The sequence below is a fragment of the Vigna unguiculata genome, chromosome 3, assembly GCF_004118075.2.
Source record: "Vigna unguiculata cultivar IT97K-499-35 chromosome 3, ASM411807v1, whole genome shotgun sequence".
NCBI classification, from domain to species: Eukaryota; Viridiplantae; Streptophyta; class Magnoliopsida; order Fabales; family Fabaceae; genus Vigna; species Vigna unguiculata.
In genome coordinates, this window is record NC_040281.1 from 53,739,750 (window position 1) to 53,765,417 (window position 25,668).

The following is a 25,668-nucleotide window of genomic DNA, read 5'->3' on the forward strand; positions in this document are numbered from 1 at the left end:
TTCATCACCACTTTATTTTTAAAAGACAATTGAGATGGTTGAAAGTAAAAAATATATTTAAATTAACTTTGTTCTCAACTTTATGACACCATTAAATATATCAAAACAAATAATATGTATAATATTATTTAGAGAATGAAAACTTTGAGTTCTACATGAACATACAAAAGGAGTGACATGAAGAGAAGCTTTTGGGGGTGACTATGGCTATGGTGGCTGTGGTGTACTTTGAAATAAATTTGCGGAGGGAATTTTTTTGGGGGGTTTTCATTGTAATTTGAAGCATTATTAGCCTCAAATCATTGCTTTCCAATTCCAAACATTGCCCACTCTACAATGTCTTCCAACCACTTAAATTCAGCGGACAAAAAGTAAATTACTTTCTCTTCAAGTTTATAATAAAAGTAATTCAACAAAAGAAACTCAAGAAAGAAAGCAACAAGATACAACATGCTTGTGTGTTTTCCATAGATCCCACTCCACTTTAAAAAAAAAATTCCATAGAGATAATATAAATAAGTAATTAATGTGTCTCATTAAGAAAACATTTTTTTTGGCCAAATATAATGCTTAGATATGGATTTTTCTTGTATGTAATTTAGACTAAGTATATGATATCTAAAAACCGATATTTATTATATACATTTTTTAGATTATGCTAACATTTTTATCGTGTAAGAGATCCTATATTGATTAATAATAAAATAAACATATAATATTTTAGAAATCGATCCTATATTGATTAATAATAAAATAAACATATAATATTTTAGAAATCGATAAAGTTAAATTAAATTTGAAATCTAATTTTAAGAATTTTTATAAAGTGTTTTTTAGGTCAAAGTCTTGAGATGTGAAAGCATTGGGAGTGACTAGGGACATGTCTCCCTCACTGGTGGTGAAATTTTGGGCTAAACATTATCATGTCATTGGTACCCCAATTCTCATTTTCTTTACGCCAACATGTCTCTCGCACTATCTTTAAACACCTTTTTTTTTTTTTATAATGTCGTCTGATGTCATGGATTCCAAATGAAATATTAAATAAGATATTTTCATGCTTACATATTTTTAAATATAAATAAATATTATATAAAAAATAAACGTATAATTTTATTATAATTAGTATATTTCATTGTAATCTAAATGGTTATTTTATTTAATTAGATTATCCATCGTTAATTATATCTATAAAAACACATATAAATATTTATATACATGATATGTATATACGACAACAAAAACGTGTAAGGGGAGAACTAATGTGGGTTGATTTTATATAATTCAAGTTAATTGATCATGAAAAAGTTTCATCTTTTAAAATTTTCATTTATTTATACATTTTAAAATTATATTTTTATGTTTATAACCTATACCATTATAAAAGAAATTATTTCTTTTAGTATACATTATTTTTTTCATTTTACCCTTTTAATATCTTTTAAATTAAAATAATTACATTACCAATTTTACCTTTTACATGTCATTTATATAAAATTTAAACATTTTTTAATTTTACCAATTTTTTATACTTAAAAACTATCTGCAACAAAACACTATTTTTTTTTACTTTTATAACTGTTGACATTTTGAGTGAAAAATTTCTCGTTCGGTGTGATGAAGTTTTTTTCTTTTTGTATTAAGGTAAGATGGGTGAGAAGAAGAAGAGAAGATGATGATTAAGTGGAGGTGGCTTGGGGTGACACACGCCATGATGTGAAAGTTCGTCCATGACGAACACCCAGGAAAAGGTGACTTGGGGTGACATGTGTCGTCATGCGGAGGCTCATCAATGATAGAAACCCAAGAGGAGGTTGTTGGGTGACGGTGGTGGCCTGGGGTGACATGTATAGATGAGGACATCAACAACGATAATGATGGTGGCTAGAGTTAGAGAATGAGATGGAGAAGGAGGTGGTGGAAGAGGAAGAGGACTGAGAAAGACAAATAGGAGGAGGATAAGACCCCAAAAAATGAAAATGACTTGGAGCGGTGAACTTTGGGCAGCAGTTGACCGAAGATGAGGAGAAAAATGATGATTTAATAAGAAAAAGGAAGAGAACGAAGAAGAAAAAGATCCAATCAGATATTTTACCAACGAATGTTACTGACAAACTTTTACGAACGAGCATTTACTGATGAATTTGTGATCGTCGGTACTTACTAACGGATGTTTGTATTCGTCGATAAATGCTTGTCAATAGTCTATTGGCAAATCATGTTTACCAACAAATTCTTATTATTATTAACAAATTATGGTCGTCCCTAATATACTACTTTATTGTAATGGGATACATATATGAATATATTGGTGCAATATAATTTGAATAAAGATAATGATATTTTGGTCTACTTTTTTTGACCCACTTCTAACCCATCATTCCAATCACCCTTCAATTATCTATTTTCATTTTTTTAGTAGTGTGATGTGATGATCTAAGAGTGATTGGAGTAGTAGGTTAAAAGTAGGTCAAAAAAGTGAATCAAAATATCATTATCTTTTTAATAATTCATAATTATTTTCTTTGATAATATGAGAAGACTATCCGTGAATTTGATTGGTTTGAAAAAGTTTTCAAAAAAACTAGTGAAAAAATAAATAATTATAATGAAAGGTAGTTTTTCAGAAAAAGAAAAATTAGTGGTTAAAAGGATGTTTGAGATTATCTTCCTAGAATTTATTGAGAATTTTGTGACGTGAACTATAGATTTTATGTAATGTTTCCTATTTTTACAATTTAACATTCTATTTTACATGTTTATGTCAACTTTTTTTTTTGTTATTAAAGCAACCATATTTTATTGAATCACAAATTATACTATCGTAACGACTAAAGTTATGTAAATTAGAGGGAAGGAATATCTACAATGGATATCACTTAGATTTTAAATAATTTAAAACTTCTTATATTAATATTCGACTGCACTTCATTCAATGGTGGGATTTTATATTTATTGAAACCTTTAGTTTTCATGATTGCCGCTATATAAAACTACAACAAGTTCAACAATATTTTTAGGCGATTTCTTATATATATTGAATGTGATTATTGGATTTCACTAAATAAAAAGTCTTCAAATGCTTCCACCAATACTCTAACAAACTCATCAGTATTTGTTTAGGTGACTTTTCTTTTTTATATTGGAATGACTTCACTCAATGTTTTTAGATGATTCCTTATGTTGCAAGGAATTGGCTGGTTGACACATTAAAGTAACGCCAAATTCATTTTTTGTAATTACTTGGAAGGACTCAACATATCATCATGATTAATTACTTCTTGCATTATATCTTTTTAAATACATAATGGAGAACTTAAGCCACTTTTTTCGAATAGTTCTCAACAAAAATTATCTTAAAGTTTACAATTTATTGAAGTTATTACTTTTGTAGTTAGATACGTAAAAGTCATGAAAAGAAAAAATATCTACAAATACCCACAATAGGTGTTCGATGAAGAGCAATTCAATGAGAACTTTTATACCGATTTATCATAAACTTGTCAAATATATAGAGTACAAAATTTCATGATTTAAAGGAAAAATATGTACCATCATAAAACACAATATTTGATAATAATAAAATAGAATAAAAAATATAATATCTCTATCACCCCTCTCAAGATGGATATGAACATTGTAAAGATCTAAATTGGAAGTAGCAACCCGGAAAGTAGAAAGATGCACTAACTTAGTAAACATATAAGCAAGTTGACTTGTTGAAGGAACATGGAGAAGATGGATAATGCCATCAACGAGCTTTTGTCAGATAATGTGACAATCAAGTTCTATAGGCTTGATTCTCTCATGAAGCTGCAATTTTATCTTCAAATCTTTTCACTCTCATCTCTCCATGCCTCAAAACAAACAACGTCACTTTCTCCTCTATATCTCCTCAAATCAATCAACTCACTCTCTCTCAAATACATAATCATTTCATCAATACAAAACATGTTAACTATAAACCACAAATGAGTTTATATGTATCAAACAATATTCAATAAAAGAAATATAAATTGATATCTTTGGGATGACTCTCATATTAAATATACTTCACTAGATACTAACATTTTATCTAAAACAAGACTTAAATTTACAAGTGAACCTAAGAATAATATAGATCAAGATAAGTTCTTTACGATCCAATATACATATTTATCTAAGTCATGGTGTGCAAGAAATTCATCCTTATATATCTTCTCATCACCTGATAAGTTAGTTATGTGACTTGGACTATTAATTAAAAACAAAGAGATCTTTGTTATAACATTGATTACTTAATATACAACACTTAAACAATTATTCACATATCATTCCAAAATTTTGACCTTATATTCATACAATATAATTTCACTTAAAACAAAAACATAAATCAATTAAATATACAAAGTAACATTATAGTTATTTTTATATTTAGGATCAAAGTAAAGATTAATTTTCTACTCTATTTTTTTATTAATGGAGCTAAGAACAATATTTTTTGTCATATTTTGGCTTGAAGGAAGATTTGTCACTTGAGTGAAAATTATAAAAAAAATCATCTTCATAAACTAAACTTGTTTCAAAATATATAAATCATTTTTATACAATGTGCTCAAATACATTTTCTGCTCATTTCAATTCAATCCTTAAAGCAAATATAACAAACAAACTATTCTCAACTTCAAACATTTACATATTTTCAAACAAAACACAAACCTTGTATAAAGATCAAGATATTATGATCGAATTACCTTCGTATCTAAATTATTTATCCTATCAAAACATAAATAGTTTTCGTTACCTAATAAAGCTTGTTTACTTTAAAGTTAAGCTTCAAACTTTTTTATCACTTAGGAAAGTGTGAAATTTATACACATAAAACTATGATCAATAATCTGAACATAATCCTTATAATCATGAACTAATTATATACATCTTTATCTTAGAGAAATCACGTACAAGACTTTCATCTCCTATGTCTATATAACTTTTCATAACTAACTCAAGATGACGGGTAACAAGAAACTTATTCTAAAATAATTTCTAATCAGACAAAAACGAAATTTAAACAATTATTTTTTTTATTGATAAAGTTTTTATCCTTGATAAAATATTCGTTCTTTGTTTCATATATATCAATTTTATAATTAAACAATTAACTAAGCTCTTACACACGAGACAAACATGTGAGGACAAGCATAAACTCCAGGTGGATTGCAATAACCTGAAAAGCATCTCATGGGCCTGTTAGCTCCCTCTCCTTCATTTCCCTCATGGAAAATTGGTCTCTTTTATATCCTTCCAAAAATTTTCTTTACAAACTATAAATATCACTAGTTTTTAAAATAAATCACGTTAGACAGATTGGTTTTGTTCATGTTTTACATATATGTTTATTAATTGATTTTAACTTATTGATGATTAATTCTTTTTATGCTTTATATATGATTCTTTTTTTTACAAGATGACTTTGTAAGTTGAAGAAACTTGAGTTCAATCATATAAAATATTGACTCTACTCTTAATCTAAAACTTTAACACTATGAGTTTATGGGTCTTTATTTTTATATAATGCTCTACTTTCTTATTTCTAACCAATGTAAGATTTAGACTTCTACTTGAATTCCTAACACTATTATACACTCGATAATTTATAACTGGATGAATGTAAAAATACTTGATATTATTATTATTATTAATGCAATGATCATCATTTGTGTCTCGCACAGATAATGGTATCGTATCCGCGACGTGTCCTTGCGATGAATTTTAGAGACACTTTGTGGATAGATTAGATTTTGCATATTTTCCCCATAGGAATCGCAATATTTGGGATTCATAAACGACACGAGTAACTGAGATGATGTTTGTGTGTCCACACTGAATCCATGCGCAAGAGAATGATCCTATTGTATGAAAATTCAGGAGGCATGCAAGAAGATAAATCCAAAGAGGGACAAATTAACTGGAGTGCTAGATTCTATAGCTAGAGATATGTACAAGAGGCAATAAGAGGAGAAAATAATATATTTCAGGTGTAGGTAAGTGATTTCAAGTCATGCCACCACCTCCATCATTACTGTCCTACACAAAAAACCAATCAAGTGTCTCTCCACTACACCACTTAGTGCATATATTAGTTAGAAAGGAAATGCGAATATATTTCTCATTATTTCACCTTCTCTTTTTCTTTCTATCTTGTAGCCCCACTCCCCCATGTTGTCTATAAATTGGATGAACCAAACAACCAAACACAACCCTCTTTCTTACCAAAAATGGACTACTCTAATGGGTTTCCTAGAAAAAGAGATGTTTCTCTTCACGAACTTAGCAAAAGGCTTGCTGAGTTTGCTCAAGTGAGAGGATGGGAACAATATCACAGTCCCAGAAACCTTCTTCTAGCTCTTGTAAGTCCCAGATTAATGTGTTATTATTATGTTATGATACTGAGATTTCTTTAAACAAAGTTTATTATGTGTGCAGGTTGGAGAGGTGGGAGAGCTTTCTGAGATATTCCAGTGGAAAGGAGAGGTTGCAAAGGGGTTACCCAATTGGAGTAGTGATGATAAGGAGCACTTAGAGGAAGAGCTTTCTGATGTTTTGCTTTATCTAGTGCGTCTTGCAGATGTTTGTGGGCTTGATCTTGGACAAGCAGCTCTCACAAAAATACTCAAGAATGCTAAGAAATACCCAGTTACTACTACTGACCATACCACCACTTCCAATCGCAACTAGCTTCCTATCTACTATACTATTCTCTCACAAAATAATAACAATTGCATAATCGAATATATATATCCATGTAACTTTCTCTTCATTTTGGCTTTGAAACTGAGTCCATTGCCACCCTGTGTAAGAAGAGCAAAGTGTAAACCTTTAGTTAAAGAAGCTATAACTGTTTGATAATTTGTGTTACACATGTAGTCATGAGTTGTTTATCAAAAGGACTTCACTGGTATTTTATTGTCATGCATACATGGAACTCTACATGTGATCTCGTGTCCTAAATGTTAGTGAATTCAGAAATTTGCCCATGTGGGCACGTGCATGCCCAAACATTCTTCATCTCATGGGTTGTTTTCCATATCATTGCTATATCATTCAAAAATGTGTTGTATGTGTAAGGAAAAATATACATTAACAAAGTCTTTTTTAACAAAATTTTTCAAAATACTAAGTAAGATAAAAAAGTATTATTTTTATTTTATTACTTCCTTTTAATTAAAAAATAAAATCTGCTTTAATCATTATTATATAAATTTTGCCAAGTTTGTAAAAAAATATTTTGTCAAAAACTCATTTTCCATTCTATAAAGCTGAAATCATAAGAATCTCTAAAAAGAGAGAGGTATATACATACATACAATAAGAACCTTATGTATATGGGAGGTGGAATATTGAAGCTTGTTGGTTCTTTGTATGGAAGATTTGGTTCTTTGTACGGAATGTTCACCAAAAAGATACAATATCAAACTTAAGTTCAACTATATAAGGAATTGATAACACTCTCAATTAAAATTTTAAGACAATAAATTTGTAAGTTTTTATTTTTTTTATGTTTAACTTTCTCATATTTTATTTGATGTGATATTTAGATTCATACTTCAAATTAAGCCGATCAAATTAAGCCGATGATAATTGAACACATGAAAAGAGACCATTGTTAATACAAGAAAGGAATCTTTAACTTCTGTTTTAGGCTGTGAATGTTTGATTCACTCTTTAAGGTTAACCTAAAATTAAGTTATAAATTAATTAATTTATACACGAATTAATTCCTCTTTTTTTTCTTTTCCAGAGATCTTTATAAAGAAATTTGTTCAAAATAGACACAGTCGCATGTAAAGTTCCAAATGATATTGGGTATGTTGCTAGCAACTATTTTAAACCAGTTGCGTTGCAGTAGCTTCTGCAACTGAAATGATGTTGTTGCATGCGTGGTTGGAATCAATCAGATACTTCCTGCACATGATCGTTCTTCTTATTTTTCTATGTAAAAAGTGCAAGTTATTTCACATCACTTAAGAATTATTTCACTAGTTTATAAATTTGTCCTCATCTTATTTAGTTTATAACATTTTTTATACATAATTTCAACTAACTTTCAAGATTATAATTTATTATTTTTATTTTGCAAAAATAAAAAATTGTTTAAATTTTCTTAATTAATGCATAGTCTATGATTTCTCAAATTAGATTGTTTATAAGAGTTTCTACTCATTGCGAGTTTCTTTCGGATTTTTCAACAATGACGTCTTTTATATTTTTGTAATTTTTTTTATCTTTTTCGTATTTATTTTTAAGTTACATTTAGAACCATTTTAGAAATTACTACTATTTAAAAATGTTATATTTTCTCAAGCAATTAAAATAACTATATATTTTATAGTTATCATAGTAAAATATCTATTAGTTTTATTAATAATTAATTTTCCATAAATTAATCCCTTACAATAAAATAAATTCTCTAATCACACTTTTTTATTCAAAGAATTCAAATTTGAGATTTACTCAAAAGATCTTAGTCTAGTTTCACTGAAGAGTGTGTTATGTAAAGGTTGAGCTAATTGTTAATTTTAACTGAAAAATATATTTTAAAGTAGTTTACTTTAAGAACTTCAAATTCATAAATGACTTTAACTAGAATATAGTTTATTTGATTATTTTTCATTATTATCTATTATTCTTTTTTATTATTATTTTTAATGTATTTTAATATATTGTTGGATATTTATTATATTATTTTGAATATTTTTGTGTTACTTTCTAATTTTTGTATGTAAATTAAATTTAAAAAGAATTTTTTTTTTGAAAATAAGTAAAAATAAAAAATAATTAATATTGATTAAATCAATCAGTTTAAATATAAAATAACTTATCAAAAATATAAAAAAAATGCAATTTAAAAAAAAACGAATAGAATTTTTTTATTAAAATGTAATTACTTTAAGAAATCTGAAACTATAATTATATAACAATATACTTTTTCTAGAACACAATTCTACTTATTGAGTGAATCTTATGTAATTCTACTTTTTTATGTCATTTTATATTAAATAACTAATTTATAATTAATTTTGTTAAATTGTAAATATGTCTCGGTGTCTTAAGAATATTTATTAAAATAATTAATAAACATTGAATTTATAATTAAATATAACATTAAATAAATTTTAACTTTAATAATTATTAATGTAATTTTATTTATTTAGAAGATAAAAATGTTACTTTATTAATTAATAGCCACTTTATTAATTAAAAGCTAACTTATCTACTAGTTAAAAATATTGGATAAATGATATATTGTTAAAGCCTTTTAATTTCATCACACTACCAGAAAAATAGAGTAAATGAAGAATTGTCAGATTTTGTTCAGGTGATTTTTACTTTAAATTATCTACTTCTTCTGAACCCAAAGTTAAAGCACAAGTCTTTTCACTCAAAAGGGCTTGAATACAAGTCTTTTTTTTTTTTTCAGATAATTCGATAAAACATTTTTTTTTCTTCTAAGATTTTAAAACCTATTAAATATAACTAAAAGAGGTAAACAGTAAAAAATAAGTATAATGAAAACATATTTTATTATATGCAAAAATATACTAAAAACCAGTATAACTGCATGTTAAACAAATAACAGTAAAAAGTTACAAACTTTGTTCAGTAGTTTTTATGAAGTGTGTTTAAACTATTATTTTTATAATATACACGTGATTTGTAAGTAAAAAGTATTCAATCATGAAAGATTCTTCCCACAAAAATATACATCATTATCGATAATTGATGAGTGTGAAGATGAGGTTACTGTTTACTAAAATTTGATGAGTAAATTGACCAAAACAAAGTACTACTTTGTTGATGAGTTTGAGATGCCCCATCCATCCCTTTCTACCTTTAAAGCAGATCTCACATTTTTGGCTATTAATTGGGCAAATGCTAAATTGGGGCACTTCTGAACTGCATTTGCTTCCTTCCAAAAGATAAATCATTGTAATTTAGACTTCAAAACTTCCTAAGTATTATTTCCAATACCTCATCAATGACCATTTAACGTCAATTAATATCAAATTTAATTTAAAAAATACATTTTGTAAGATGAAATTTCTATCTATTTATAATTTAATATTATTTTTAGTTGATGTGAAGTTTTATAACATACATCTTTCACATTAAGGAATAGTGTGGGTTTAAATATATTTGGATGCTCAGATAATCGTTCAACAATAAGTAAAATAATAAACAAACAAACAACTAGTTTCATTAAAATATATTCTGACCAAAGTATTATGTTGAAAAGTGAATTTTAAATCTAATTTAATATTATAAAGTAAAGTTTATAGTGACTTTATATAGGATAATTAATTAACAATCTTAGTTTCTTAATCATTTTCTTAGTAATTATAATTAAGATTATAACTCATTAATAACATCAGTCATTATGATTAACTAAGTAAAGATGTATTTCAAAATATGTTAACATAACTCATAAGTGCTCCAAAATAGGAACTAAAAACTTAATACAATCTTTCAAAAAGTTAACGCATTCTCTAATTCATTCTTATACTATTTCTTCAGTGAATAACTCCACCTCCATTACTAGTATCCTCGTGATCTTCTAAAATCGGCTCCCGTATATACATAGTATATGATCATCGCAAGAATAAGAGAAACAAAAGATACAAAAGACAATGATGAGCTAAATATCAAAAAAATAATAATATATGATGTCCGTTAACTAAAGTCCAAACATAAAACTACATAAATTTCTAGATTCTAGACTCTAGATATAGATAATTGTACAAAATTTTAAATGTACAGAAAATAAATTTTTTCAGAATTAAAATTTGTAATTTTGTATAAAATTTATTTCTATCATTGTTTTTAACATATAGCACAATACAATAATAATTATAATTTGTAACAGGCAAATAAAATCATTTGGCAATATATAAACCAAATCTAGTATAAACAAAACATCACAATCCAGTGGCAACGCTACAGACAAAACATCTTTTTTTTAGAGTTTTTTCATCCCTTCATATTTTTCTCATTCCTATCTTACACATTTACACACACATACAACATTTTAATTAGCAACTCAAAATGCCACATTCTTCGTTATGACATCAAATTTAAGTATCTCATCCCTATTCTTACCCGCACAAAGAAGTAATACTTCAGTTATGTTTCCAAACAACTCATCAATCCATAATTTCACATAATCAAAAGTCTCAATCAACTTTACATCTCAAACTCATACCTTTTAGAATAATTTTTTATTTTTCTAATACTAAGGTAAGCATGCAACTATAGACCCCTATATTTAAATTCAACATTATGACTTTAAAATTTGAAAGAAATATAGCTCTCCTTATCTTATAGAATACACTTTCTCACTTTATCACTTTATCATTGTTCTTCCCCTACATGGCTCTACCATTTAAGATTGCTATATCTACACAACAAAAAACTTGATCAATAATCAAGGCACTGTTTTAGAATCAAAATGAGATGCAGTTTCACTTAGAAAACAGAGAAATTACATGAGAACTGCGTGTATACAAAACATATTGGTTCTACAAAGAAACTTTAACTTACCTTAATATCTTAAGATGAAATCGAATTATAGGGGAGAACCCTTCGGTCTAACTTGTTCTATGACATCCAATCTTCAAGAACAAGGAAGAAATTCAAATTTTTTAGGAAGAATGAAGAAGGATCGAAGAATCTAATTTATGGGAATTGAAATTGGAAGGATTTTCATAAACTGTTTATGAAATAACCTTGTCTACTCAACCTCATGGATTTGTGCTTCAAGTTTCCTTATAAAGAAGGTTTCCTCTTGAGGCTCAGCTTCATTTGTTGTGCTCAGCCAAAAGTCAAAATATGTTGTCCTGTCTTTTCTACTTCCATGGTTCAACTCCAGTACTATGGCTCAACTGCATACTTGATATTTTCTTTTATATTCACTGCAAACAACAAAATATCATTATAATTCATAAAACTTCAATTCTAAATACCTCATTTTGTATCTTAAGCTCAACGGGTTTGTTTTATGCATAAACATAACCATTTGATACATGATAAATGTCAATTTTAGATGAAAATTTTACTTATTCTTGAAACTTATCAATGATCCCTTAAAAGGGAACTTATTCAAAGCTAAGTTAGGATTGACCCATAGACCATGGGTCAAATTCGCCGCAGCTCTATTTATCAGAAGTGTTATAACGATCCTCACACTAACAAATTGTTCTCAAAAGTATAAATTTTGTAATAAAATTATAGGGAAAAAAATGTACATATATGATATAAAATAATTTGACCGGGTATCAAATGACAATCAGATATATATTAATTATGTTAATTTTTCTAATAACTACGTGAAAAGCCATGTTTTTGTTTCAATTAAGTTTCGATATTTGAAAAATTAACTCAATTAGATATTTTTCTCAACAAAAAAAAATAACAATGTTAATAACATGTTTTCTATTAGATCTTGTGATGTGACATGTGTTAATGTCAATGTCACATGTCAATATTAGTTTCATTGTTTTGTACTCAATTTAATTTTTATATATGTCTCTTTGATTCAATTCAGTCTCATTTTTTTTCTCCAAAGTGAAACAATATTGTCCCTCTTCAAATTTAGACCAAATTAATTATTTGTATAGATGTTATAATAATATTTTTATTAATATTGACTTTTTAGCATATTACATTATTGTATAATTTTATTTTTATTTTTGTAATTATATAATAAAAATAGATTTTTTAAATTATTTTCATTTTAAATTTTAAGATATTTATTCGAACAAATATTTATTTTATATTTTATTTTATTTTAAATCTGAGATTACTTTGTTATTTATTGTATAAATATTATTATATTTATTAAATAAATTCAAGTTTCATTTGAAAAAAAAGAGTAATATTTTAAACTAATATATTATTAATCCATGTTTTTTTAAAGATTAAAACTAATTAACTTAAATGGAACATGACAACATAATTAGAGTTGGTGTAAAAATAATTCAAGAAATATTTAATAAAAAAGTAAATTTTGATATAAATATCAATATAATATTTATACAAATAATAAATTTGATTGAATTAAAAGAGAGACAACATTGTTCCATTCTAAAAAAAATTGAGACTGAATTTAATCAGACATACATATTTGAACTAAATTAAGTACAAGACAATTAGGTTTGACACTGACACTAATATTGTTATCTTATATCACACCATGGGATCTAACACTGAACAACCCAAAAATTTGTAAAAAAATAATAATAATAATAATTAAAAAATTAAAATATAAAAAAAAATTATGAATTAACACATTTCATGTTGTCATCTTTTTTAAATATTATTTTTTAGAAAAGAACTTAATTGAATTAATTTTTAAAATTTTGAGACTTAATTGAAATAAAAATAAAAAATTAATTAAAACAAAAAATTAAGTGGGACAAACTTAAAACTTCTCGACTAAACTTAAGACTAATCGACCTATCAAGCCTAAAATTATTTAACGTTATTAATATATAATTATATCTATAAATTTGAAAGACTGAAAATACAATTAATTCTATTTAGTATGTAAATAGGCATTTGGTTTTAATATAGTTAAATATCACTAAAAAATTGCTTATGGTTAATTTACATTGAATTCTGTTATCATAGATACACTGGTGTAATTAATAGAAATAAAGTTATGCATAAATAGTCCTTATTAAAAACCAAAGATTTGTACTACTACTACTTCAAAGGGGTGAAAACGCAGTACGAAAAGAAAAGAAAAAAATCGAAAAGTGAACCTTACTAAAAAAGTCAACGCACACCTATTTTATTTTGAAAATGCATAATTTAAAATATGAAATTCCAGAGTATTATTTAACGCAGGAAACAGAGGCCAGCATGACGTGAAATGGGCCAAGCCCATCTGGATCTCGAAATAGTAAAGAAACAACTATTTCAAGAGAATGAAGGATGAAAAAGAAATCAAAATCTGTTTTAAAATTATCTTTCTTTCGATGTACTCAGACGAAAAATCTTGTGTTTTTTATTTGAATGGTTTTAACTAGACTTTAGACTCCATCTCAATAGAAAAGCAACCATGGACTTTATCATCTTTGAGGTTTTTGTTGTATAAATTCTTTTCTGGAAATTTGGTTTTGGCAATAATTGATGTGAAATTGGATGGTCCGAAAATTAATAAATGAAATATAAGAGAGAGAAAAATAAATTCTGATATTGTGTACACGGATAACCATTTTATAATGTTTAAATTTCTTTCTTTATTTTCAATTTAGGCTGATTCAGCTGGTCATTAAAGTTTTTGAGCCCAAACGAATTTTTTCTTGGGTTGACCCGACCCTTTCAATTTAGTCCATTGAAACCAATTGGTATGACTGTCCCATTAGTTTATGTAATAAAAGGCTGATATATATTTATTTTATCAGTTATATTATGTATTTTAATACAAATATGTTTTTCTCTTTTCTTTATATTTTAGGTTAATTGATTTCTTGTATAAAATATTTTTTTTTCTAAGCATTCAACCATGAATATTAAGAATGTTAGAATTGAATGTTTACCATTAAGTTAAAAATTATAATCATTAATCATGCTACAATTTTCTCTTATTTAAGAGTGTAAATGTACCAGTCCAGTGCCACAATTTAATTGTGACCCAACTCCATTAATTAGAATAATACTCTCCATTGTCCTCTATCACAGAATAATTAATGTCATATGTAATAAAGAAAAACTTCTTGAACCTAATTGTAAAAACTTTGAAACAAATAATTATAAGATTTTTCAAGAAAGTTTAACTGAGACAATTAAATATGTATAAAATAATTTTAAATTTACTCACATGTATTCCATTTATATTTATGCCGATTGAAAATTATATTTATAAAAAATGGAAGATTTTTACAGCAATTTGTAGGGCTATAGCATAACAAAGTCCTTTGAAAAGGAGGTTGTACATTAGACAAGTTATTTTTCCCGTTGCACTCATAATGTTGACTTTTATCTCTTGAGATAACCAATGCGTAAAATGCAAGCATTTAAAATCACAAAAACAATAGAATAAAAAGTGCAAAAGTGAATGTTTAAAGCAAGAGAATGCACATTCTAATTATGCATATTTTTTCTTTATTTTATTTAATGGAAATTTCTTCAAGCTTCTTTTTTCATGCCTTGATCGAATTTCTATGGTACTATTGATGACTATTCAAGTCTAATTAAGATAAAAAAAAAAAAAAAGAAGAAGCACATTTATACTTCTACAAAATACAAATAAGAAAATATACTTGTTCAAATAGTACGTAATTAAGAAGAAAGAAGACAATTTCATTATTCTACTACAAAATACAATGTTCAAATAATAAACAATTAAAAAGAAAATTTCAGTATTTTACTCTTAAAATTAATGGAATCTTGTCACTAACACTTCATCTTATTTTATCCTCTTAATCATGATTTTGTGACTAGATGATTTTCATCTTTCTAGTACTAGACAAATTGCAATGTTGGATTATATGGACCATTATTAACATGTCTTCTCTCTTTTCATAACAATAATTTTCTTAAAGTTTTACGATGTTTTCTATCTCAAACATGATATTTTTCTTGTTTCAAATATATTTAGCATTTTCACAAAGACATATCACTTTACATATAATTTTATATTATTGGGTTAAATATTTTTTGATCCCTCAAGTTTTAGTGAAATTTGAAATTAGTCTCTCTTCAAATTTTTTGACCAATTTAGTCCTTCATCTTTACAAATGCATAAATTTAGTCTTTTAACCAAATTTTGTTAAGTTTATCTAACGTGTTTCAAACGTATTTCATGATAGTTTTTGAATTGTTTATATCATTTGACACATTTTAGCTTCAATGTTAACTCAAATATTATCATAAAATGTGTTTAAAATGTCAAATAAACTTAACAAAATTTGGTAAGAATGACTAAGTCCACACATTTTTAAAGATGAATGACTAAATTGGTATAAAGTTTCGAAGAGTGACTAATTCCAAAATTTACTAAAACTTGAGGGACAAAAACATATTTAACTCTGTATTATTTATGTATTTTATTCAGCCAATAATATTTTCACAATGGCTCGATAATTGAAGTGAAAAAAAAATAATCACAGTATTGATGATAATTACAGTAATGATGATAGTCAAGCTCTACCTCTTCATAAATCGATATAATATGAGACCTACAAACAAAACAAAGTAAAAACCTAATTGTGACAGAAATTCTCATCAATAACTTTTTTAACATTATGCTATTGTTCAAAGTTTATGTTAATCTCTATTTTAGTACTTAATCTTACACTTTTATTTCCTTACTTTACTCCAATTTTCTATACAACAAAAATTATAAATTATAATTTTTTTCTTTTTTAACACTCCTAAAAAATAATAAAATATAAATATATAAAATATTAAAACAAATTCAATTTTTAAATAACATTAAATATTTTCATCCCCTTAAGACCATAAAAATTTAATATACAAAATGAAAACAAAAATAATTTCTACACTTTGATTACATATTTATCATTTATAATCAAAACACAAGAAATAATTTTAAAAAATCGTACATAATATGCACCACTTTTATTTAAAAAATAATAATAGAAAAGTCGTGCCACCAATGTTACTTTAGCATAACTTAGCATAAGTCGTCCTTTTACTTCCCACAATTCAATTCAAGAGACTCATTATTCATATGTATAACTTCAATGGTTTTACAATTAAATTTGACTAAAAAAATACTAAACAAAAATTGTGTTTTACTAACTACGACTGTACAATTTCAAAATTTCAAGTTGAAGTCTCATTTATAAAATCCTAAAAGGGTTAAATATGTTTTTGGTTTCTCAAGTTTTAATGAAATTTGGAATTAGTCCCTCTTCAAAAATTTTGACCAATGTAATCCTTTATCTTTAAAAATACATGAATTTAGTCCATTTAACAAAATTTTATTAAGTTTATATGATATTTCAAGCGCATTTCATGATAGTATTTGAATTTTTTATACTGTTTGACATATATTCGCTTCAATGTTAACTCAAATATTATAATAAAATGCATTTAAAATGTCAAATAAACTTAACAAAATTTGGTAAGAAAGACTAAATCTACGCATCTCTAAAGATGAATTACTAAATTGATATAAAGTTTCAAAAATAAATTAATTCCAAAATTTACTAAAATTTGAGGAACAAAAACATATTTAACCCTTTTAAAAAAAATACTTATTCGTAAGAAATCTACTTGTGACTCGTTAATGTAAAATGTTTAAAACTGTTTGTTCAAATATTTTTTAAAAAGTTGCACAACATTGTTAAATTTTTCCACAATCATGTCTCAACAATTCAAATTAACGAAATAAAAAAAAAAAAACTACCTAGAACTTCATACCACCAATAATTTGTTTCGTGCTATTTTTTAGCTAAATTATTCTCATGATTCTTTCCTTTCGTTTGTACAATTTACTTTTTCAAAATGGCAATCACCACTTTTGCAAAAAAATTTAAAAAGATGTTTCTTATTTTAATTTTTAAGTGAATCAGAGTCTAAATATCAATCCCTTTTTGAATAAGATCATATCTATGAGTTTGTTTTATTCAATAAAATTTAACATTTCTTTATGATTAATGCAAACACCAACATCGCATGGGTTATTTGTTTATATATCCACTTGCTAGAGCCTTGTCAAATATAACTATTAATGCTTAAAAGTTTATAAACAAAACAAGGTTAGTGTATTTTAAGATTACTTTTACCCCTTAAATTTAAGTTTGTTTATGATTTTTTTTTAATGATAGTTGAGAGAGTCAAACTTCTTGAAATGACATATATCTAATTCATTTTAACAAAATTAATTTATAATGTAAAGTTTTATTGATATATTATAAAATAGCCAAAATCTGTATATGAATAACACAATATAACAAATTGATTAGAAAAAAGTGACAATTTTTAATATTTTAAAAGAAATAATACAGATAGCACGTGCCAATAAACACACGCCCTTCATCTATGGATATCACCAAGAGCACTAAAAATGCATGCAAATTCAGACCCACCACCAAAAGGTAAAAAGAAAAAAAAAAACACAAAAAACAAAAGTTCACACTTTAAGCATTTTTGTTAGCAAAAACTGTCAAAATATCAAAATATTATGTATTTGCTACCTTAGGACAATTGACTGTAATTTGTAACCACCAACACAATATTCGTACAGAAAATTATTTATTCACGATCAACTTCCATTTAATATTGAATATTATATTTAAAGCTTGATAACTTTTTTAAATATAAAATATTATATATAAATGATAATAGAGACATTTAATATAAAATAATATTAATAATACATTTAGTTATATAAAATATAAGAATGTGAAAATATCATTATTCATATAAAAAATAATACTTTGACACAAAATTTTAGATTACAACTAAATTATAACAATATAATATACAAAAATGTATTGATATTTTGACATTTTTTATCTATTTTATATATCTATTTAGCAATAAAATATATTATTATTTTATTCTAAAATTTTATTTAATTTTTTATTATCAAAAAGAGGTCTTAAGTAACTTTTTGAAAAAACTAATAACTTTTGAAAAAAAAAAACTTTTTTAATATAAATTCATGATTAAGTCTACAGGAAAATGTCACATTAACAACTAACATAAGTGACTAAAATTTGTTAATCACTATAGTGATCCATTTAAATACCAATTTAAAATAAAAAAGTATTAGTTATTGAAATAATAACTATTATGAATAAAAAGTTATAATTGGTTGTTAAATTTGTTACTCATCAATTAGCAACTAATTAAGAAACAAATTCTTTTGGTAGCTAATATTTAGTGATCAATTTCCTTTGATAGCCAAATTTTACAACCCAATTTAGAGATAAATTATAATTTTTTATTCATAATAGTGACTAGTAACTAATAATTTTTTATTTTGTAAATTGGTATCTAAATTGATCATGACTAACAACTTTTTTATCATTAAAATTTATTATTAAAGAGAAATTTTATTGTAGTGTAATAAATTAAATGAAATTATCATATAACTAATTGTATATTTTAAATGAGATTATTTTTGTAATTATATTATAGTCCACAAAGTTTTCATATTGAGAAAACATAAATTTGTTTTTTTATGTTATAGATCAAATTTAAAGATTATGGTTATTGTTAGGATTGAATGCTTGAGTAGATAAAAATAATATGTTTTGAAAAGTTTTACATTGTCTAGGATAACGTGACTATACGATGGGTTATAAGTCCATGATGTTTCTTGTCCTAAGTCAAAGACACTTTGAGTTAGTGTTTGACTTTTTCTTATTCTTTTGAATTAGAGTGTTTTCTGTGTTCTACAAATTTGCACATATTAATTATTCTATGCAGTTGTGATTTTTCTTCGTATATGGACTTCCATGTTATATTATTGTGGCTTATTTATTTGTTAATAGGACAATTTTTTAGGGTAAAAATAATAATGTTTTTAATTAATTATGCATTTTTTTTCCAACCATTATCATGGGATTAGAAAATCAGTTTTTTTATAATGGTATGACCAGATACAATTTAGTTTTATTTTTTTATATTAGAGATTTCAAATATCTATATTTAGAATTGTTAATTTTTTTATTATGAGTTTGGTTTGTCCCTTATATTTTTTGTATGTTTTTTATTATTAATAAATATTTGTATATGATTATTGTGCTTTAAGAAAGTAATAATAACCTGAATCTATAAAAGAAAAAAAAAAAACAATTTTGTTTTCCTATTATATGAATGTTATGCCAAGGAGACCAATATAAACCTTAGGGGTAGCAATTAGGGTCTGACCTGTCGGACCGGTCCACAGGCCCCGCAGAAAAAACGCAGAGCAGGCTAGGATAGTGAGCCTGCAGGCCCGCATAAAATTAAAAAAAAAAACTTGCACTTGTGTATATTAATTACTTCTTTTATAGACTCTTGCATTAACGTTTCAAACATTGAAAATTTTATCATCAAAATTTAAAAAATTTAAAAAAAGCAGGTCAATCCACGGATCAAGTGGTATGCGGGACCGGCCAATGTTTTCGACCCGCATAAAGTATGCGGGACAGGTTGGGGCGGGCCGCATTGCCACCCCTACTAAAGCCATAGCAACCTCAAAAAATACCTTCGATAAAAATGGGTGCACGTGCATTTATTTTCTTCGAGAGAAATGATACTTTGACAATTTTTTTCTATAAACTTTGACAAATTGATAAAAAAAAGTCTAAAATTTTATTATTTTACTTTTGTAACTTCTATAAAAAATAAAAAAATAATTTATTTAATAACTTTGTCAATTTTTTTAACAAAATATTTGTAAAAAAGAAAATTCTCAAATGATATTTTCTTTTCTTCAAACGTGGATTCCACTTTTTCGAACCACCAATTATTGAAATACATGAAAGATTGACCACGGATTGTGTTTGGGAAACGTTGGGGATTAATATTGTTTTTCCCAACACTTCACCTTTATTAGAAAGTGTGAACTTTCGGTTTCTTATCTTGCAAACAAAAAGCCAAACATATGTAAGTTCACATTGTCCTTCAAGAACCTGAACTAGTTAAACATCTTTCTTTGTCTCTTAACAGTTATATATGATCAAAATTGATAAGAAAAAAGTAGAGTACATCTAATGCTTCACAAAAAAAAAAAAAAAATATATATATATATATATATATATATATATATATATATATATATATTTTCATGTGCTTTTCATACAAATTAATATGATCTTTACAAAATAATCTTTAACTTTTTTTGTAAATTAGTAGCTAAAGTTTATATAACTTAAACAAATTAACACTATGGAATAAGTTCTGCCTCATAAGCATGGTTATGCTTTTTGGCGTAAAATAATTTCTTGTGTACAACTAGACGTACCTTGTCTATTTACCGAGGATAATCGTAGGCCAGGGTACTAGGCTAAATTATTGAAAGCTTTTAAAAGATTGTGTTAGATTTCTCAACTATTACTTAATAGTATAAGTACTATTACATAGAGTAAAGATTATCATAGATTGAACCTCATGCACGACCTTGGCATAAAAAAATAGTATGAAAAATTTATTCGAAAAACTTTCACTCATGTTGACGTAAAAGAAGAGAATAATTAAAGTAAAAGCTTGGAAATGTTAGGTTTGTGTTTAACAACTTATTTTATCTTATTTAATAATTCAAATTATTGAATAATAATTCTGAATCACTACACATTCAACCAATGTCTGATGACATTTATTTAATTTTTTAAATTTAAGATAAAATAAATAACGATACATAATCACATGTTACATAACAGTTGATAGAGACTGGAGAAAGGTGATGGTGTAAAATCACTAAATAATTTATTATAATGGGATCAATTTAAATTTCGCTATTTTATATGAAATGATGAAACGATGAAACTAACCTATTCATTTTAAATAATTAAAATAATTATTTTTTAAAATTAAGACATCAAGGTAAAACTTAAAAGTTTTGGTGAAAAATCAAAAATAGATTATGGTCTTTAAAAAACTATTAATTCTTAATTGTTTGGTTAAAGAGGACGCGTATGGATAGTGCAACTTTTGCATACTCATTTTGTTTGCTTCTTAACAAAATGCCTTTTTTGAATTTTGATTAGTACAAGATGTGTCCCAAATCATAAACTATACTGAATATGAATCAAATTGAATCTGAAGTTGAAAAACTTGACTACTTTTAAAAATGCACCAAATTAACAAATAAAAAATTTACAAGTTAACCCAATTGGACTTACATTCATTTCATATATGGTATACAAGTAATAATAGTTCCTAACAAACACTTTTGTCCATAATAAGATCAGAAACAAAGTTTCATTTAACATACATTCTGTATTTTAAGTTTACTTAAATTTACTTAAACATAAAAACATTTAGTACGCTTTGCCATATAAGTCCCACTGAAGATTGATCGAATAATTTGAATTCTAAAAGTAGATTAAATTTGTTTATTTACTTAAGATTAAATTTATATATTTGAACTTAGCATGAAGCGCTTTATATTAACTAAAACTACTAAAGATTTTATTTTTGTATTCAAATCTCACATTGGACAAATCAAGATTAAGAAAGTTTAGAACTTAGAAATAGAAATACACGAACTTAGTAAGTAAATTAGGTTTTAGAAAGAAGGATGTTGAAGTTGAGTGAAGTATGGAGTTTGAAGAGCTTCTTGAAGCTTCTCATCATCATACCATGAATCACGACAAGTCTCCAAGTTGACAAAGTAGTTCACTATGGAAGATACGGTCAACTCTTTTCTCCACTCTTCCAACTTTGGAAATCCAACATTTTCTCCATATTTGTCACAATACTGCAAAAACAAGTTTATCTGTTATATGTATGTCACTAACATTTGCATGCTGTAGCAGATACCAAAACCAAAATGAAACTTTAACCTCAAAGTCTTCAATTTCATGGGTGTGGCGTTTAGGAATACCAGCAGTCTCTTTTGAATGATAAAATTCTTCGATTGATTTCATCATTTCCTGATATGATGGCAAAACCTTTTTCCCAGAAAGTAGTTGAGCTATCCATTTTCCTTGAGACTCAAAGAAAGGAAGCCCTAGGATCTGCACCACTTATATATCAACCATATTACTAAAAAATATGAGCTTTATCTATTCATATTAGAGATATAATTGAAGGTAATTTAATTACCCTTCTGGGGATGCCTACGAGAGAAAGCGAAGGAGCAAGTGATGGAGGGAAAGTGTGTTCATACAAAGGACCCACTCTGTTATCATCCACAACAACCATTCCCTTTGTGTCCAGAAAAGGGAAGGAATACTCGTACCTATCCACAATCCATTCAAATTTTATGATTATTAAGTGATTATTTATCAAAGTTTAAGTAACGTGAAAAAGAAGAAAAAAGAAGTAGAAAACTATTATATAAATAAAGAGTTAATTTGAGGGAATCGTCATTAGTTCAATAAATATATGGAGAAACTTGGATAATTGTGTCATGAGATGATTTCTAATTTTGTTGAAAAGAATTGTATAAAAATATTGCAAGTTCTTTAAATAAATTGTGTGAGAAAATTTGTAATTTTTATTACTTTTTAATAAAAAAATTACATGTTAAATAATAATATTATATTAGATGTAATATTTGAAGTATCAAATTAGTTAAATTTCTTATGTGCTTTTTTTATGGGTTGAAGAAATTATTTTTTAATTCACCATTTTCAACAAAAATCTGTGGATTATCAGATTTATAAAAGGAAAAATAATTTGTGACATCAAAAAGGTGTATCAATACTTATATAATTTAAAGAGATAATAAAAATGTTAGATTTATAGGTGATAAAAAAATAAAAAGAAAAATAAAAATATAATAGATATAGACAAAAGATGAATCATTTATCCTAAGGAGAATAATATCCTAAGTGATTTTTCATTTTTCCTTATCTTAATAAACTAACTTTCAAATGACCAAATTGTTTTTAAGTTGACCTTTTGAATTTTCTTACTTTATGAATGAGAGACATTAAGAGTAAATGTGAGATCTTGTAAGCTTAATTTTAGGATGATATGAGATGTTACCCGGTGCAGTATAAAATAGTGTCTGCGATAATGCAGGAACCGTCGGTGAAAGTGACACTCCCATCCTCTCGAAGGTTGTCGATCTACACAATGTACCACGTTTATCATGATGACAAAAATAGCAGTGGATCTATTTCATGGGACAAGAACTTCAAGATCAGGAAGTGATACCTGTGGACGAAGGTGAAAGTTCTCGTATTTGGATATAACTTTGGATAAACCCTCATAAATGTCAAGTGATTTCGAACTCAGGTGCAGTTCCTTCACTACTTTCACAAGTTCCATTGATATTTCTTGTCCACTAAAAGAATTTCCAACCACCACCACTATCTATATAAAAAAGAAAAAATCAGTTAATTATTTATTTAATGTAAAAAGGAGCATAATCTAAAGTATTTCCCACGAAGAAAATATAAGTTTAATGGCGATGGTATCTGTTCATGTACCTCCCCACGGAAGGGCTCTGGGGACCTGTAAATGTGACTGTGCATTTGTTTTCTTCTCCATTTCTCCATTCCTGAGTATCAACAACAGGAATTTCATTTGCATGAAATATATATATGGATTTGAATGAGACGCAAATTAATAAAGATTGGATCCACGTACGTACCTTGAATGCAGGGCAATCTAGGCTTAGAGTAATGGCCAGTGGCCACAACCACAGCGTCAAAAACCTGTTCAACTTCCTCGTTACTCTTCTTCTCTTTGCTTCTAACAACCCATTTCAAATCCTCACAAGAGACACCATAGTTTAAGGGTCCCACATAAAGTACCTTTGTGTTGAACTTGATAATCTCTGTCACCTTAAACCATTCACAGAAGTCCTTGAGGTAGAGAAGGTACTCTCTATGGCTGGGAAACCTCCTAGGGTCTCTACCTTTCTTCACTGAGAAAGGGAAATCAGTGAAGCCCATGACCTCTCTGGGGGACATGAGCCTTAAAGATTGGTAGATGCTGCTATGCACCTTCAGCCAAGGGTTTCTTCCCAAAGGGTCATCCTCTTGTTCTACATTTGGGTCATATAGCCATTGCCCTCCAATGTCATGGTTCTGCTCCAACACCACCACCTCGTGACCTTCCCTTCTCAGCTCCCTCGCCACCACTATCCCCGACGGTCCTGCTCCAATCACGCACACATTCTTCCATTCCTTTCTTTCCGAAACCATGGTCTCAATGTGTGAGTCACTGTGTCAATATGGAAACATGTGATGAGGGATTTATAATGCAATTTTCTCACCAAGGAGAATAATCACGTGTGACATATGGGGAAACTTTTAGATCTAGTTTATTGGAAAAAGAGAAACAAACTTTTGTTTCTGGGTTATTCAATTTCTCCTTTTTTATTTTTTTCCCTCCTCTCTTCCACTTTTTCAGATTCTTGATATTTAAAAGGAAAATAATTTTTTGATAATTTTTTTTTTATAAAGACAACATTTTCTAAGAAATTTTCTATTTTTTTTTATATTTTAAAATCATTTAAAAATCTTATGTTATAAGAAAAAATTGTTAAAGTATTTAAATATCAATGTGCTATTTAAAATCATTCAGCTTAATGTTGCAGTGTTGTCGTGTTGGAATGGCGCTTTTAAGATAAATATCTCAATAATTGAGGATCTACTCTATTATTGGTAATTTTTAAATGTTGCTAGTGCAATACACTTTTTGAATATAACAGATACGATCATCTTTCTTTCTTGGGTTTTCTCAAAATGTGGCTAAATTTTATAAAAACTTTAGCAAAATAAATTATATTTTAAAAGATGACTTCTAATAGTTATAAAAGTTATGTTTCTAAAACAAGGATTTTTTTTTTCTACTTTGTAAACTAAAAAATAGTGTATTTTTTGTTTTTATTTAAATGAAATCGACTGTTGAAATCACCATTTCTTTTCAAGAAGAATGAAGTTGTGTCTTGAAACATAACCTTGCTATTATTTAAAAATAAATAAAAGTTCTTAATCGTACCCATGATCTTCTGAAAATCTAAACATGTTTATATTGTATTTAAAA

General features: G+C 26.6%; 2 protein-coding genes across 2 annotated transcripts; one reads left to right on the top strand and one right to left on the bottom strand.

Moving 5' to 3' along the window:
- The first annotated feature begins 6,165 nt into the window (after positions 1-6,165).
- Positions 6,166-6,957, top strand: LOC114177013 (dCTP pyrophosphatase 1-like). Its single transcript, XM_028062231.1, has 2 exons — positions 6,166-6,389; positions 6,466-6,957. Exons 1-2 carry the CDS (start codon positions 6,258-6,260, stop codon positions 6,715-6,717), a joined length of 384 nt encoding a protein of 127 aa, XP_027918032.1. The 5' UTR covers positions 6,166-6,257; the 3' UTR covers positions 6,718-6,957.
- A 15,155-nt stretch (positions 6,958-22,112) lies between these two features.
- LOC114176902 (flavin-containing monooxygenase FMO GS-OX-like 8) lies at positions 22,113-24,889 on the bottom strand. The gene is made up of 7 exons (XM_028062097.1): positions 24,269-24,889; positions 24,105-24,175; positions 23,830-23,988; positions 23,659-23,741; positions 22,771-22,906; positions 22,509-22,682; positions 22,113-22,423 (listed from the first exon to the last, which is right to left on the bottom strand). Exons 1-7 carry the CDS (start codon positions 24,822-24,824, stop codon positions 22,232-22,234), a joined length of 1,371 nt encoding a protein of 456 aa, XP_027917898.1. The 5' UTR covers positions 24,825-24,889; the 3' UTR covers positions 22,113-22,231.
- Positions 24,890-25,668: the final 779 nt, after the last annotated feature.

Bases quoted from the DNA above. Each gene is read 5' to 3' on its own strand.
- LOC114177013 (XM_028062231.1), top strand. From the start codon at position 6,258: ATGGACTACTCTAATGGGTTTCCTAGAAAAAGAGATGTTTCTCTTCAC. The intron at 6,390-6,465 runs GTAAGTCCCAGA...TTATGTGTGCAG, and splicing joins GAAACCTTCTTCTAGCTCTT to GTTGGAGAGGTGGGAGAGCT.
- LOC114176902 (XM_028062097.1), bottom strand. From the start codon at position 24,824: ATGGTTTCGGAAAGAAAGGAATGGAAGAATGTGTGCGTGATTGGAGCA. The intron at 22,907-23,658 runs GTAACATCTCAT...GATTGTGGATAG, and splicing joins ACTATTTTATACTGCACCGG to GTACGAGTATTCCTTCCCTT. The intron at 22,683-22,770 runs GTAATTAAATTA...TAAGTGGTGCAG, and splicing joins TCGTAGGCATCCCCAGAAGG to ATCCTAGGGCTTCCTTTCTT.